This window comes from Dermacentor albipictus, chromosome 10, assembly GCF_038994185.2.
Source record: "Dermacentor albipictus isolate Rhodes 1998 colony chromosome 10, USDA_Dalb.pri_finalv2, whole genome shotgun sequence".
Lineage (NCBI taxonomy): Eukaryota > Metazoa > Arthropoda > Arachnida > Ixodida > Ixodidae > Dermacentor > Dermacentor albipictus.
This window is the reverse complement of record NC_091830.1, coordinates 57,907,995-57,924,397: the sequence shown is the minus strand read 5'-3', so window position 1 is coordinate 57,924,397 and position 16,403 is coordinate 57,907,995. Positions and strand designations below refer to the sequence as shown.

Here is a 16,403-nt window from a genome sequence, read left to right as displayed (position 1 = left end):
GCAGTACTTGTCGTTCACTTCCAACTGTGTTTGTTTTCTAGATCATGCACACGTGTTGAACAACACAATACGGAACTCCAGCTTTTCCGTAAGCATTGTTTTCGCTTACGGAGCACTGGATTTCCGTAATTGTGGATGGCAGTGGTACAGCTGGTAGCCACATCTTGTGGGTTTTTCTAACTACAATGAGCCTGAAATATTTTTCTGCTGCGTCCGTCAATGTTCTATTCGAAAGTCATAACAGGACGGTATGGTCGCGATTATAGCATTACCAGTATTTACATACGATGTTCAGTAGAACATGATAGAACACTGCAGTCTTAACTTTGTGGGCTCTGTGGTTATTATTTTCTCCACACAATGTCACTACTAGCGTTGTGGCTGCCGCACACCTCTCTGGCAAGCTGATGCGTCCCACAAAACGTAATATGCTTACGACAAGTTGAAACCCTGTCCTATTGCTATCGCCATACCGTTCATGGAAATGTTCGCGTGCTCGGGCACTTGCAAAAAGAAGGAGTGCACCTTTCGTAACATATTTGGCATCTTGCTTTGTTACGTGCACTTTCTTCTTTAGCTTGGGAACAAGCTGCGTGTTCTGGCTTTTGCTTTCGATGACGTCATTTTTTTTAATCGTGAAATAAATTTGTTGGCTTGGTCGCAAGTAGTCAGAAAAGGACGAGAACGTCAAAGAAACATGTTTTGTTACACCGTTAAAGAAGGTTCTGTAAACGTACACCCAAAGGTTTGAGGCTAACGGAAAAGACATAAGGCACTGCGACGGAATGGTGGAGTTCCGGTGCAGTTTGTTTCCATGTCGGCGAAAGTAATTCCATGCAACATGTACCGCCTTGAATGTTCCCAAAATGACAAAATAAACCTTTGGATAAAAGTCATCTGTTCAAAGTTGCAAACAGAGAAGGCATCAGTGTATTCAAAGTATTCGTCCAGATGTCTTCGTGCCTTCACTATGCACACAAGCATAAAGCTTAAATGGCAAGTGCAAAAAAAGAAAACCGACTAAACCACGTCCGAGCTTAGATTACGGCAAGCTACAGAAGAAGAGCCTCCGTGAAAAATTTGACTTTTGATGTAGCATCGGGAACGTCACCGGAACAACGCAAATATAGAGGCTTTCGATGTTTAAAGCGAAAGAAACGCCACCATTACCACTCGCCGGAGGATACACGTGCTGTGACGCGTGGCCCCGCGGTGTCAACTCCGGAAACCCAGAGGCCACACTATTGCGTAGTATTGGCACCGCGCTCAATCATAGCGCCACGATAAGGCGTCTATCCCTAGAGTAGCTGCATTCTGTCCTTCTCGCAAGCTTTGTGCATGGAGCGGAGGCGAGGGGGACAACATTCTGGCACTCTATCTCTCTGTGTTAGACGTCCAGACTACCGCGTGCTCCGATTGGTGTGTGCGGTTCTCCGGGCGTGGCTATGTGGTCAAGGCCGATCGCCCGGCGCCCTCCAGAGAGCTTCTTTCACGTCTTATACCGTCGTGCGCGCGTGTAAGTTGCGAGAGAGGCGTCTGGCAACTTTTACCGGACACTGTTGCGAGATCTGGGGACTTTCCGTCACCGAATCTGGCGTCTGATGTGCGTTTACCGAGGTGCTATGGAGGACGGCGCGTTTTACTCGCGCGCCGCATCAGATTCTGTCCGAACGTAATCATAAGAAGTGATACAAAGCCGAAGCGGCCATTTCTCGTCGTCAGTGGTTGGCACCCTCTACTTTGCTGCACGTAGCCTAACGTTTGCCACTTCGCAGTTTGCATTCGGTGCTCTGCCGTAGTCATGGCCATCGGCGACGTGAGCAGTAGGCACCATTCAGGTATGAACAATAACGTCTGTATAACCTGTAAACGAATATTTGAAATAAAACGAATTCGCAGGAACAAGGTGTCATTATTCACAGGTGTGCGGATACTAAAGCGGCATCTACAAAAGGCCCCAGAAGAGTTCATGAAGCCAAGGTCACTGGATGCGTCTCTCAACATCTCACGCATGCCCAGGGTACTCGGGAAAAAGTGAGAAATAAGGCCTCCGTGCGCCCGCGACTGTTCTCGATGCACTGAAAAATTTCCGACACGGCGTACTGTCGCTTACGTCATAGTGACACCTCCAAGTGCACATCTCGTCTACTTAGATGCTTTGTAAAGGCTGCTAACAAAAAATACACAATCACCAGTTTTGTGGTTCGCCGAGTTTTGTTTAGTGGTATACACTAATCATTTATAACAAATTTACCCAATGTGAATATTTTTTTTCGGTTGGCCTTTAGGCTATAAGAAATAACGCGTTGAATAAATGCAAATTTTCAACAAAGATGTTGTATGACTAGCTGACGCACACCGCACTTGAGTATAGTCCATAAATGTCCTGTCCTTTAAATGCCGGCGAGAGCTTTTTGTCGAGGCTTGAGTACTCGTCGTCTTCACGGTCATCCTGCTGCTGCAATTTTATAGCATCATATGTGATTTCTTCTTCGTGCAGCTGTCAAAATAAAAACATCAAGCGCCATTAAACACTTTTTTAAAGATATCACAAATTGCGCTGATAGTATTATACAAGGCGACCATCGCGACCCAACCGCAATTTGTTTCCCCAGCTTAAGGTTTTGAGCGTGTGAGCGCAAGAAGAGAAGATATGCCCACCGAAAATGGGCCTTGCTGAGAGACCTGCATTAAGAATCGCAGCCAAAAGCATTCGTAGAAAATCAAATAGCTCAAATCGGGCAGCCTTCTCGTTACGGCCTGAACATGCATTCCGGGCTGTAACGCATTCGTTTTTAGGGACCATAATCTCATTCTTCACGGTGAATTTCTCGTTCGTACATCTTGTAATTGACGTGATCTTGATCTGTCAATAGCTCACGTTGCATGCTTGTATGAGTGCCCTAAAGTTATAGGGACTTTATTTTAAAGCAATAGCCTTTTTGGCCACAGCACAATTTCCTTATCCTTCGCCTGCTGCATTCTAACCGCAAACGCAAGCGACTCATTCATGATAGACGCGTATAGAGGGTGGCTGAGTGTGAAGAAGGTATCGCAGGTCAGAGAGGTGCAAAGAGCAGGTAGGCGTTACAAGCAGAGAGCGGTATCACGTGACTTCGAAAGCAGGACAGGCGCGGTATATATCGGCATCGTCAACAGTCTAGCTTATATGGCCTGGTAGTGAGCCACACAATCGACAATCCTGCGAGAAAAAAATATACATATAACGTCGCATCAAAGTTTTTCGCCCCACTTGTCGCTTATTGGCACAGCGCATAATGTTCAACGCTTTCTTTTTTTCCATAAATTTGTTTCTCCTTTCCCAACATCTGTGACCAGCTTTACGGATGTATCACATGCTTATCATTCCTTTGCCATTGACTTTGTTCTATTAAGTTCTTGATTATTCTGTGGTACAGATTGCAATTTACAAATTAATAGGTGGTGAAATTGTAAGCCGAACACACTTTAAATGAATTTCCTCAATGACGCCCGTTCGGAGATATGGGTCGTCAAACTCGCACTAATATGCACTATTGTTCCGCTTACTTCTTTAACAAAACGCTCTTTTATCTAATGAAGCACAAAAGTAACTGGAACGCCCATGTATATTGTGCCACACTTAGGGAAATTATATCCCAATGCTGTCGTCATTGTGGAAATACATTTCTAGTGGTTACACCTTGCAAAGTTCTCGGCTACAATTCATAAATTTCTATATTACCCATAAATTAATTGAACAGGAAGTAAAGCAGTTTTGTTAATCAGTTCGATGTGCGATTCAATTTCTTGTACAAGTAATGTCCACCTCTTTAAATTGTCCCGCTCAAGCACAAGAATTATGCTATCTGTTACAGGGCATTTAAAAAAATAATCAGGAAACCTAAAAACCATCACCTCACTTAGCATGCACTTCAGCTATCACTCACCGAGAACATTCGACGCATAAATTCAAACCGCTTCCAGAAGTTCAGAAATACTGGACTAGTCAAACGCAGGTTTCTCTTTGCGTTTTGGCGACCACCTGAAACATCGAAAATCGCTGTAAGTACAATTTACGCTGGAATACGGAGTACCTATTCCTGGAAAATCCATGAGAAGACAGCAGCAATTATCCGGAGTTACTTTACGGCGACGACAAGGTGGCAACTCAAGCACCTCTACAGCGCTCAAAAGAGTCAGGAGCGATTGAAATACGTTCTGATAAATAAAGATAAGGGCACCGTGCATAGGCAGCCGGCATGTTTTTCCATTGCCTTGTTGCAGGCACACAATCCTGTGCCCTCCAGGGAGTAGCACACACAAAGTTATAGCCGGGCTGGACAAAACGGTATCATTTCATCGTTTTTTTTTTTTCAGAGCCATCAGCCCGCTTTCTCTGGCTCTTTAGCCCGTTTACTTTTGTAGTGGTTTATGCTTGGTCGGTGGTGGTTGGATTTTCATCATACCAACTCTCACAACTGAAATTCGGTGCGCGTTCACTGCAGAATGCACAAATATTAGAGCTCTCAGAGACGCGATCTAATGACACATGTGAGCATCGGCAGAGTCTGAAGGTTTAGTTGTACTCGAGAAGCAGTGGGAACAAACAGCCTTCCTCTTCGCCCATGGCCCTCTTTATCATTGATGGTGACGTCGCAAGTGGAGGATTGTAGTTGCCTTCCACGGCAGCGAATATGTGATGGCGATAACATCCATCTCACGAAGCGGTCAGTGAGAATGGCCACCTATAATACCGCTGCATATGTCATGGTTAACGGCTTTGTTCTCTACGAAATTGCATAACCAAACGACAAGCTGTATCTAATTATCCTACAAATGTACAGGTTCAAGCCATTTCTTTTAATAACGCGAGTGACTCATTTTTAAGAGTTAGGTACGTCGTACCTAGCTTTAAAGAACGCAGAAATAAAAAATTACAGACGATTACGTTACTTCCTAATGCGAAATTTGAGCGCAGCAAATAAGCTGTTTCACCTTTTCGATAGATTGAGGCAAAGAAATCGAGCAACACATGTATGCGCTATCACAGAATTTTTTTTATTTTTCACACGTATTCCTTTAACAAAGATTCCACTAACAGTTCTTGACAGTCATGAAGGAAGCTTTGTGGTCGGAGAAATAGACTGATATATGTTCGACTTGGTACACCAATGCTTGATTCTCAAAGACGAGATCTGTACAAGTGCCTCGCGAGGTTGTCACAGCCGGGGGACGCGTTACGAGCGAGAGGAACGGGATGTTCTCCCGCATAAGTGTTAGGAAATTGCTGTTTGTCTTTATCTCGTTTAGCAGCAGCAGCAGCAGCAGCAGACGGAGGACTTCCATAGGTCGTCTCGCTCATGGCTCAGAAAGAACTGGCAGATAATTTCGCAGTAGCGAACGGCAGCGGCAATTTCGGCTCGGGCGGTGCACATATACAGATCCGCCGCCACCGATCTGGCTCTCTGATTGCCACCGCACAGGGCGAACGGCAGCGGCAATTTCGGCTCGGGCGGTGCACATATACAGATCCGCCGCCACCGATCTGGCTCTCTGATTGCCACCGCACAGGGGTTGCATTTGAGGAGGAGCGAAGAAAGGAATTAAGTTCGAGCCGGCGCTTTGACAACCGGAGACTCGCAGGAAGAGGGGGGAGGGGGGCGGCGTGTACACCCCGCGGCAAACGATGGGGGCACAAGCGCGCGCAGCAAGCGGACAACACGATAAAGGGAGGAGGGAAGAGATAGCAGCGACTGAGTGATGCCGCTGACGCCGATAGTGAGTCAACCCCAGCTGCGGAGTTGGTTTCAGGGACAACGCCGCCGATGCCGACACAAACAATATGATACCCTCGCTTCCGCAGCGCTAAGAACCAGGTCTAGCCGTGGGAAGGTGGTCACGTATTCGTCGACATGCCGGGGCCTACGTGAAATAACCGGCGCGTCGGCAACTGAAGAGCACCCTATCCGCCACACAAGAACAGGGGGGGGGGGGACCCTTTCCTCCTCTTTCTGCATGGCGGCGACGGTGTTCTATGCAGTCACGTTATCTTGACTCTCTAGCGGCGTCAGCGGCATCCAGCGGTATCAGTCGGTCACTGCTAGCGCTGGGGGGATGAAAGGGGGGCGGATCTGGTTACGAGGCCGACGACAACGCCGACGACGACGCGAAACCCAGGAACGGACGCCAAAGAGCTGCGCTCTAAAAAGCTCAACACCATGGTGCTGAAGGCAATCAAAATCGTCGTGGTACTACCAACCCCTCCCCCTTGACCTTCACGTATTCTTAAAATGGGCTTCCACAACATGTGACAAAAGCTAGCCGACACGTACAAGAATAGCCAACTGTAACAACTCAAGTTCACGCCCATCGATAGATCCGCACTCCGACATTAGGACTACAGCGAGCCATACGTTGCAGACACGGACAACAAAGAGGGAATTCCACCGGACTTTGGAGTCCTGCATTGAACGGTTCCCACGCAGCATGCATGTAATATACCACAAGAGTAGACGACAGGCTCGCGCCGACGCCGTCAAACGAAGATTCAAGCAAAGACCCAGACGCCCGCTACCCCAAAGCGGCCAAGTATCCGCCACGAAACGCGTACGCTCTCAGCGTCGTAGACTCCCGAACTGGTGAGTTAGCATGGGCAATGGTCAGGGTGCGCAACTCTCAGGCAGCCTATAGAATGTTCTCGAGAAGCCGCATCTCGGCCGATGCACTCTAGATCCTAAAACGACGAAGCACTCGATTGCCATACACGTACGTAACGTGGGCATCTGGACGTGAGGGACCAGAGGGGAACAAAGTGGCCCACACCGTTGTCGGCGAGCACAAAAGTCGGGCTCCCCTTGCTTCACACGCTGTCCGACCGGCGGTAGAAGAGGCGGAGGCAGTACCCACCAACTATTCGGTGGTATTACAACGCTAAAGGCTTCAGCGCCCGGTGTACCCTCCACCACACTCAAAACTCGGCCGAGAAAAAAGCATGACCTTCAGATACATACAAAGTAACACGTACACCACAGAAGGATAACGCACCGCCTCTGCCGGACGCTCGGCGGCTACCTCTGCCCGGTCTGCAAGGTACACGACACTCTGGCACACTTGTTCCTGGAAAGTCCGCGGCATGAAGACAGCGATGTGCAACCGCAAATGAACGCGAACAGAGCACCACAAGCGAACGAAGACCACGGAGTTGAAGCGCGGGAGGCCAAGATTGCCCTCTGGAACTTGAAAGACGAACGATAACTCGTCCAAAAGGCGTACGATAACACAGGTCATACTGCCATTGTTGCTTCAATTGACATACTGCATTTTGCCCCTAGAGTACGAAATTTTGTAAAATCCTTCCTTCAACACAGCACTTTGCAGGTGACCTCAGTGATGATGCCATCGGCTCATCTATCGGTCTTCGCGGCCTACCCCACGTATCGGTATTTTCACCCACATTATTCACTATTGCTTTCATCCCGCTTGCATGGCGCTTACACGGTGTATCCGACATAAAGTTCTTGTTGTACACTGATGACATCACGGTTTGCAGCACTCATCGTGACCTGTAGACTCAAGCTTCTGCTCTTCAATGAGCTTTAGATATTACGTCGACTTACGCTTCTTCTGTCGGCCTTAAGCTTTCCGTCAGCTAATCTGCTTACATGTGAGTCGCCAACTGCTGGGTCTGGCGTAAACTCTCTGCAATACCCATTCGTCTTCATCTATCCGGCACCTCCATCAGCAATGTTCAACTACAAAAATTCTGGTTTTGACGGTCCTCGAGTCAGGGACTGGTACTGCTTGGTTCTCCAGCGATAAAAAGCAGGCGATTTAGACGTCTGCTGAGGCGCATTGGTGAAGGCAGTTGGTGAAGGCGATAGTGCAACCACGCCTTGTTTATCAAGCCCAATTCCTGCATTTGAGGAGGGAATTGTGGGATCGTCTCAAAGCTGTTAATTTGGAGGCAATGAGGGCCATGCCTTGCCTTCTCCGCATCACCTCGATCGCGGCTCTCCAAGAGAACGCACATTTGAACACAATAGATGAGCCGCTTCAGCAGCGACGTGAAGCTCTCAGGCTTAACGCCAGCCTTTCGCACGCAACGTTGGCTCTCAGGGCTCACGCTTTCTCCCACTCCCTTCTACCCCCGCTATCGCTAGTTCTTCATTCTCGGACTTTTGTACAGCTGAGTGATACCAAGCCAACAGATAAACGTCGCGCTACATCAATTCACGCGATGGCGTCGCTTCGTGACCAATTTATAGCTCGAGACGCCCACCTGCCGCGTGGATCCATCGTGATTTACGTTGATGCAAGCATCCAGGACTGTGAAAGGACCACTGCATTTTGTTGCCCTTGAAAACATTGCTGAATAAGACGTCCCGGTATGAAATCCCAGAGCCTCCTCCCTCCTTTTGTACTGAGCTCCTTCCTGTTCGAGAATCGCTGTGCTCAGTGATCGCCTTCCCCATGGTCCCCACGGCCAGCATCGTCATCAGCACTGATGCCCTCGAGGTGACGTGGCTCCTGCGACGCGTCAATCACATCCCGGAAATACATGAACAGATCCATGTTCTGGCGGTAAGCATCCCGCAGCAATTATATATCGAGTGGACCCCGCACGACCTTCTGAGCTGCCAAAGGCGTGCGGTTTCTGCGACCCGTCTAGCGACCTCTACATCGTCACTGACTCAGCTCCTCGGAGGAGCTCCTCAGCTCCCGACTCAGCTGACTCAGCTCCTCGGGCGCCGCACACGTGCTCTCATACCTTCGTGTGCGGTAAGCCTCCCCCGCAGTCTTACCCGTGCAGAGAAGGTCGCGCTTCGGAGAATCCTGGTAGGCGCTTCCCTTACTCCTGCCGTGACTCGGGAGAGGCCGCCATTTTGCCAGCTATATCCCCGCCCTCAGTGTCCAATCTGCAAATCACGCAATGCTGAAGCCGGCATTCACCATCTGCTGTGGGTGTGCCCTGCGTCGAAACCGACGAGTCTTGGGCACCTCGCAGCAGCGGGACTTTTCGCATAATCTTAACCATTACACTGCTTGGACGCAGGTACCACATTATCGATCCCTCGTAGACTTTATTAGATTCGCAAATGATTTTTTTCTGTCATGTAATCATACTTATTCGCCCACATCCCATACGCCTGTATGCCCTGAGGCATTAACCCTCCCAATAAAGAATTGTAATTTTGCTGCAATCACATTGGGACTATCACGACCAGAAATACTACGTACAATCTCACTTTTCATGGATCGCCGCTATTTATCGCCCCTCTAGAATAAATTTAAAGAAATATAATGAGAGTTAATTTTACAAAGAGCTGATGCCCACTCTAGCCTTCAGCACTATAATTAGTGATGCGGAGAATCTATCGCTTTGAAATCGGGGTTTTCAGTTTTTTGACAACCTCCGGATATTTCACTTGCCATGGCGACTCAGTTGCTATCTTGCCATATACCCCTCACAGAGGGCAGCCCTCGTAACCTAATCTGCCATTTTTTATGTAGCCCCATCTCTAATACCTTTGCCGATGCGCAGTTTGCCGGGTTTGTTTGCTGCGGTTTTACGCGATAAAATAACAAACAGTACGTAATTATCCTTATTGTTACAGATGAGCGCCCTGAATAGCGTAACTTCTATAGGAAAGAGAAAAATACAACAGTACCATGGCTTCGCCGACTCGGTTCATCTTGGCGGTTTTCATAAAAACGCGCTAAAAATAAAGACGATAGAAATACATGCGACAGGAGGGGCGCCGATTCCCGTAACACGCGAAGGTTAAAAGCTGCTGCGCACGCGGTAATGCAATAAGTTATACTATCGGAAGGGTCAAACCTCTTGCAAGACATAACGGGCCCCAGTGTGCAGTAAACGTATGGCGCTGTAGGTCGACCTCCTCAACGATGATAATGTATGGCGTAGCTATGGCCACAGAACACCATGACATATAGTAATGAATTGTGTAATAAGTGTTCAATCGTCAAATTCAGTTGCAAACGCAGATCTGATGTGGCTGTGAGGAGGCTGAAAAGCAGGTCGTTGTCAACTGTGTAAAATATGTAAGCATCAAAATAATGACATTGACTCTTGATAAAAAAAGTATGTAAGTTTCGGTACGAAGAAGCGATATAAAAGGATGCATACAAATACTTCGGCCTCCACAGGGCTCTTGAAGTAAAGCAATAGCTGAGAGGCATGCACTGTAAAAATTTATGTCAGTGCAGCTACAACCTGAAAGGCGAGGCTGTGCTCCACATGACCCGGCCAAATGACTGCTAGGACGCTAACTTCATCTAAACAGCTAAAACTGTTTGCAGGTTAAAAATCGGCACGTTACTAAGAAAAAATTGCTAGGAAAAGGGAAATACGCTGTAGATACGAAGAATGTAAGCACTTTTTAAGCTCAGTTTCTATTTCACTGCCCTGGACGAGGACATGTGAAGCTGTCGCTACACATTGGACTCGAGGGAGGGTCACTTCAAGTCAGTAGACAAGAGTGCTTGCCGAAGGTCTGACCTATCCTTAATCGAGAAAGGAACACTTCCTTGTATCGTCTTCTTTTCTCCGATATCCAGTGCCCTAACTTGGGTTTGATCAAGTGCAGATTATTGGATGCGCCAGAACCCCACTGTTTATGCCAGTGGTTATTAAGCTAGTGACGTAGGTATGGTTTAAGTTCAGTGGCTAGAATGTGCACGTTTGTGTAAGTGTCGCTATAAGCTACAGAGGCAGCGTTCTCGTCAGCACCTTCATTACCTTTTACGCCACTGTAGCCAGGCACACAGTAAATGATGATGACTTCTTTATCCATATAAGCAAAGCATAGCAATGCGCACAATTCATTAAGAACATTGTTCTTACGTTTTTGTAGAATCGTTACGGCTCGAACTACACTCGATGAGTCCGTAAACACAATAGCCCTAGTGAGATTTGTTTGTTATTGTGTTTGTTATACGCAATCCTCTGTAGAGAGCATCGCGTATGTGATTTGTAACATATCTGGATGTCATCCGCATATACAGAATAAAACATAGTACGTGGTATGACAGCATGGAGCGAGTTGATTTTGACAATAAAATGAACGCAGCTCAGCACACCACCTTGTGGAACAGCAGCCTCTTGAGTAAAAGTACAAGACGAAATGTTACCGACGCTAAGACGGAATGAGCAATCGGAGAGGTAGCTTCTGAAACACGTTTAGTAAGTTGCCTCGGACTGCTATTTCAGGCAAATCACGAAGGATTCCAAACTGTCAAGTTGTGTCGTATGCCTTCTCCATATTTAAATATGCTCCCAAGGAAATCTATTTATGGACAACAGCATCACGGACATTTGTCTCAATGAGGATAATGCGATCTGTTGCGGATCTTCCTTCCCTAAAACTGCACTGTATGAAATAGAGCATTTTCTAGCTTTGAAGAAACTGAATGAGGCGCCAGTCAACCAATTGCGCAAATAGTTTTCATAGACAACGTGTCAGAGCTATAAGTCTATAACTACTGGGTGAGGACGGGTCCTTGCCGTCTTTGAGAATAGGAATTACGATTGCTTCTTTCCAGGCGGACGGAATCTAGCCGGCAGAAAACATGGAGTTAAAGAGTGAGAGTAGTGCTGTGTAGCTTTCAGGGTGTAAATGTTTGCTCATTTCAAACATTATTATGTGCCTTCTTGGAGCGGACTTGTTACAACAATTCAGGGAGGACTGGAACTCCACCATTCTAAATGGACGATTGTATAGTTCACTGGATATGTCTCTCCGGCCTAGAGGCAGTCACTTTGCTTGTTGCTGGTATTTTTTAAATGTATCTGTGTAATCGGCTGTACAGGAAATGTGCTCGAAATGTGCTCCTCTACAAGATGCCTGGTCCTAAAGAGTGTCTCCTTGTGTATTTACTAAAGGTACATGATGTGTTTCGTGGCCATTTATTTTTTACACCCTGTTCCAGGCTTTTCGTTCGTCTGTATAAGTGATGCAACTTAGTAGTTTTGCCAACTTCATGTATAGCGCAGCAGCGTGTTCTTCTGCCTTGTTACTTCTTTGAAGTTAATTAGATTCTCTGTGTTTGAGGGGTTACGTAGGAGATTCCAAGCCCTGTTTTGCTTCTCCAACGCTTCTTTACGCTCATCATTCCACCAGGGAATACGTCGTTTCGAAGGCAACCAGTTTCTTTGGGGAATGCATAGTGATGCAGCATCAATTACAAATACTGTTAAGTATTCTACTTTATCGTCTATACTAAGGGTATAGACATCATCCCAGGGCAGATGCGTCAGTTAACGAAACCGCATAGTTAAGGAAACCGCAGGAGATATATAGAAGAAAAGGTTTTGTGTTTAGGGTTGTAGAATGTTGGTTCTTTCTTCTTAAGCAAGCAGGAAGAGAATAGGATGTTTTCTATCAGGCCTCCAGTGGCATCACAGCGAGAGTCTTCCCCCAGAGTATTATGTTCGCTTAAATATCGGAAAACTATGTAGTGTTCCGGAAGTTCATCTATGTAGTTTTGAAATTCGGTTTTAATAAATTGATAATTAGGAGGGATGTAACCAGAGTTGAAAGGGACTACCTTGTCAAACAGCACCCCTCGGACAGCAAGTGCCTCCAGGGGCATGCAAAATTTTAATCCCTGGCAGGCAACACGTCTGCTGACAATGATAGCCACACCACCAGATGACACGACAGCGTCATCAAGTTCGTTACGAAAAATAGCTTATTGTCGGAGGAAATTTGTTTGCGTAGGCTTTAAATGTGTCCGTTAAACATAGATTACCTTTCTATTATACTTATATAGGAGTTATTTGATGTCGTCAAGGTTGTGTGGGTTGTGTACCTCTGACATTCCAGTGTAATATTTGTGTATCCATGAATGAACGTGGTTTTTGTGCTGTCTGTTTAAGAAAAAGGAGTAAGCTAACAGAGCCCTTTCCGGGTCCTTTGATGCGTGGTTTGTCTTTCTTGGAGCGATCAAGAGATTCGTGCGGCCTTAATGGTTGGTCTTTCCACCTCTTCCGAGGCGCTGGACACCCGCTATTTCGAGTGGTTTGTTTCGCTTGAAGGCCTCGTCTAGAGAGACAAAACCCTGGAAGTCACCAACCCGGAAGTCGGCGGTCCCATTTTCTGTGTTGGCGGAGAAGCGCTAGCTGCAGAGGGCAAGAGGACGGATGACGTCACTGCCGGCTCACTGTGGGTGAGCCGGCCAGCCGCCGGAGGCCGTTGTGGCGCTGACCCATGAGGCGTCACTTCGGCAGAATTGCCTTTAGGCAGGTACGGCACCCCGCCTGCGTGCTTCCTTCAATGACAAATTTTCATTTACTTTTATTGTCACAATTTCCGGTCATTGTATGCACATAAAATCACCTAGTTTAATTTTTTTGGCACAATTTCTTTCTCTTTTTCTCATGACGGGTGCGACCGCGAGTACGCAGCTGCTCCCCGTCGCAGTTCACGCAGTGGAGAGGGTTTTCACACGATTCACAGTAGTACTTATGAGCAGTGCATTTAGAACAAGTATGGCGGCCCCGGCAGTTCTGTGAAATGCGACCAAATTGCTGGCATTTCAAATACCTCAGAGAGTTTGGGACATATAGTCTGACCCGAATATTCGTATCGCCTGCCTCAATACTCTCACGCACACTTGAGCCAAAGGTATCAGATGCCTTGTTTTGACCTCTTTTCTGGCGCACCTTAGCAGAATTCTCGTAACTATACGTTTGTTCGCCCTAGCCTTCCAGTAGCTCAACTTCTGTAAGCTCTATGACCCCACTATTGGAAACACCACCACGGGCGGTGTTCATCGTGTGGTGCCACTGTGACTGGGACATCTCCAAGCGATACTAATTTACGAAGTTTCTCGTCGCAGAGTTCCAAAATGAGAACGCCGCCAGCCATCTTTGACGCTGCACGTTCCAGGTGCCTGACGTTTGACGTTCCAGGGGCCTGAGTTAGGGATTTCGAAACAGCAAAAAGTGAGATCGCTCGTGCTGGTTTTTCCTGTTTTTCAGAGTGGATAACATGGAATCGGGGAACATTTCTTTTTGGCGACCAAAAAATTCCCAGACCGCATCGTCAAGGAGCGATCCGGTTGTGGGGATACGAACTAGTCATAACTGAATGAGACTTTTTCGGCAGTAACTCCGCACGCCATGGAACCCTACAGGGGGACGCTGCATGACCTGTAAAACAGGCCTTACAAACTCCAGCTTTACGTTTTCACTTTAACCGAATGTGACATTACCTAGGTTGGCCACTCAGACATGGTTAACCCTCACAGTTTCCTAAGATTTGGACAGTATAGTAAAATTTAGGGCTATCACAATGTGTGTTTCTGCGAATGAAGACAGAGCGTAATAGCAGCGTTCGATGTTCAGCAGGCGAGCTACCCCGTTGCGCGGGAGAACAGCACTCTTTATTGACTGCAGCTTGTACTGCGTTGTCGCACTAGGTTGAAGAAATGTACGTGCGTAATGGATTCAGCACCATTTAGGTACAAGGAATGTGCAGTGTGGATCACGAAACGGTAACACAACTCCTTGCGTATGCTGATAAACGGTATACTAAAACTGCCTAATATCACCAAACCACAGATGCTCAAAGAACCAGACAACGCTAGAAAGTCCACGAGGTGCCTCTGGGCTTTCAACGTGAGAATGTTTTTCACCTTCGTGCCTTGAAGTCCTAAACTTGTGCATATATTGTAAATAGTAACTTCCTCATTCATTCGTTTCGCGTAATAATGTGGCGGAAACGGCGACTCAAAAACGTTTTTCGGCGAGCAGTTTGATAACTAAATTTGCAATTGTATGCACTTGATTCCTGGTAGTAACACTACCTATTTGATCTCCATAAATATGAGTCGAGGCGCATTAGGTAAAGTTTTCTTCTTGCTCTAACGTTGCGATCATATCTATGCGCGGATAGAGTATTCATGATTGGAACTCACCGGTCAGGAGGCTTACGGTAGTTCCCAAGACGATTGTGGATAGGGCACCAATGAAGGATATCCAGTAAAAAGACACCAGGTACAGTGGGAACACAGACGAACTGCATTTTACGACATGTGGTATAGTAATGTTAAGTGCAGTCGGAACACTCAAATGGTGCAAGATATGCATCATAAGGCGCACGTGGAAGAGTTGAACACCAGGCTTTCGCTCTCATGAACTTTACACCATACTTGCCGTGATTTGATGGAATTCATTGGATTCGTCAAAGGGAATAGCTTTAGCGCGGCATTTGTATGAAGTCTTTGTACTGATACAGAACGATACAGTGCGACATTGCGACAACACAAATAGAAAATATTTAAGATACAGTCACGCAGTAACAGCAACATGCCAAAGAGAAATACAAAGTGCATGTCCACGGTTGGGTGCTCAGGCATGCAACTGACGCGGGTCAATAGCTTTGCGGCAAAACTGAAAACGTTACTATCTTTCGCTACAAGACTGAGCAGAATATTTTATGCGGAACATTTTTCGTGGTCTTATGATGTTCTCCATTTATACATTCTAAGAATATTTTACGCAAAGCTGTTGTTATATATAAACTTCCCCTCCACTCAGGCACTTCGGCAACATTCAGAGATCAATTTGGCAAACACTTACTCCAGAGAAACGGTCACGTACATAAAGCACCAATCTCGAGTTTCTTAAAGGGGAACATTGTCCTCCAAAACTACCGCATGACGTTTCCGTTTTTTTGTTTGGTAATAAGCATGCCTCACATATAACAGGAACGAGGTCGTGTCAGGTGATGGTGATGACGCGATGCAATTGTGAATCCCATGATCAACTTTTTGAGTGCCTAAAGAAACCTGTGAAAAGGCGCGCCCTTCTTTAGACAAATGCCACACGCCAGCCCCGGCGCGGAGTTCCCATACGGACACCCTTAACGCGACAGCGTTAAGAGCCCCGTGTCCCCGAAAATCTGGCGTCGGCATCGGCGCCGATGTCGGCGCTGGTGTCTGCGGCCGAGCAAATCATCCCGAACCAAGCATAGCAAACCACGCAAGCCCTCCGCGTGGCGCATAGGCGTTACTGAACTAATTGAATTTCTCAAATTCTTATGGGCCAGAAATTTGCAAAGTATGACTGACACCTAAGGTACGGACATGCTAGCGTCAGATTTTAATTGTCTATTTGAAAACATAGTTGCGTTACGTAGAAACTCAAACACAAGCCCTTTTTCCAGCTGCCATTCATGGTCTGTCTTAGCAGGAGCGGCGCGACCCACTGCGTTCCATAAATAGCAATCAACGCTGCGGAGGCTAGAGAGAATTCTTGTAGGTGCTTCGTTCGCACTTGGATACAGTTCGATGTGTTTCGACCGCAATTGTACGCAACTGTCTTAAATATAGGATCAGTATGGAATGAAACAAACAATGAAACCCACTGTGGTATACGGCTACTAATGCGTCTTTCG

At 46.8% G+C, this 16,403-nt stretch overlaps 1 protein-coding gene across 2 annotated transcripts in view; it reads right to left on the bottom strand.

The window, feature by feature from the left end:
• Nucleotides 1–2,203: 2,203 nt before the first annotated feature.
• LOC139050600 (putative sodium-dependent multivitamin transporter) overlaps nucleotides 2,204–16,403 on the bottom strand; it is a 60,666-nt gene continuing 46,466 nt past the window's right edge. Inside the window, exons 14-16 of one of the 2 annotated variants that reach the window (XM_070527172.1) lie at nucleotides 14,923–15,023; nucleotides 3,930–4,024; nucleotides 2,204–2,500 (exon numbers count right to left, since the gene is read on the bottom strand). In XM_070527172.1, the coding sequence (XP_070383273.1) occupies nucleotides 2,345–2,500; nucleotides 3,930–4,024; nucleotides 14,923–15,023 (352 nt within the window). In that variant the 3' untranslated portion in view covers nucleotides 2,204–2,344. The remainder of the gene's footprint in view (nucleotides 2,501–3,929; nucleotides 4,025–14,922; nucleotides 15,024–16,403) is intronic. The other variant, XR_011508967.1, reaches the window with a different exon arrangement.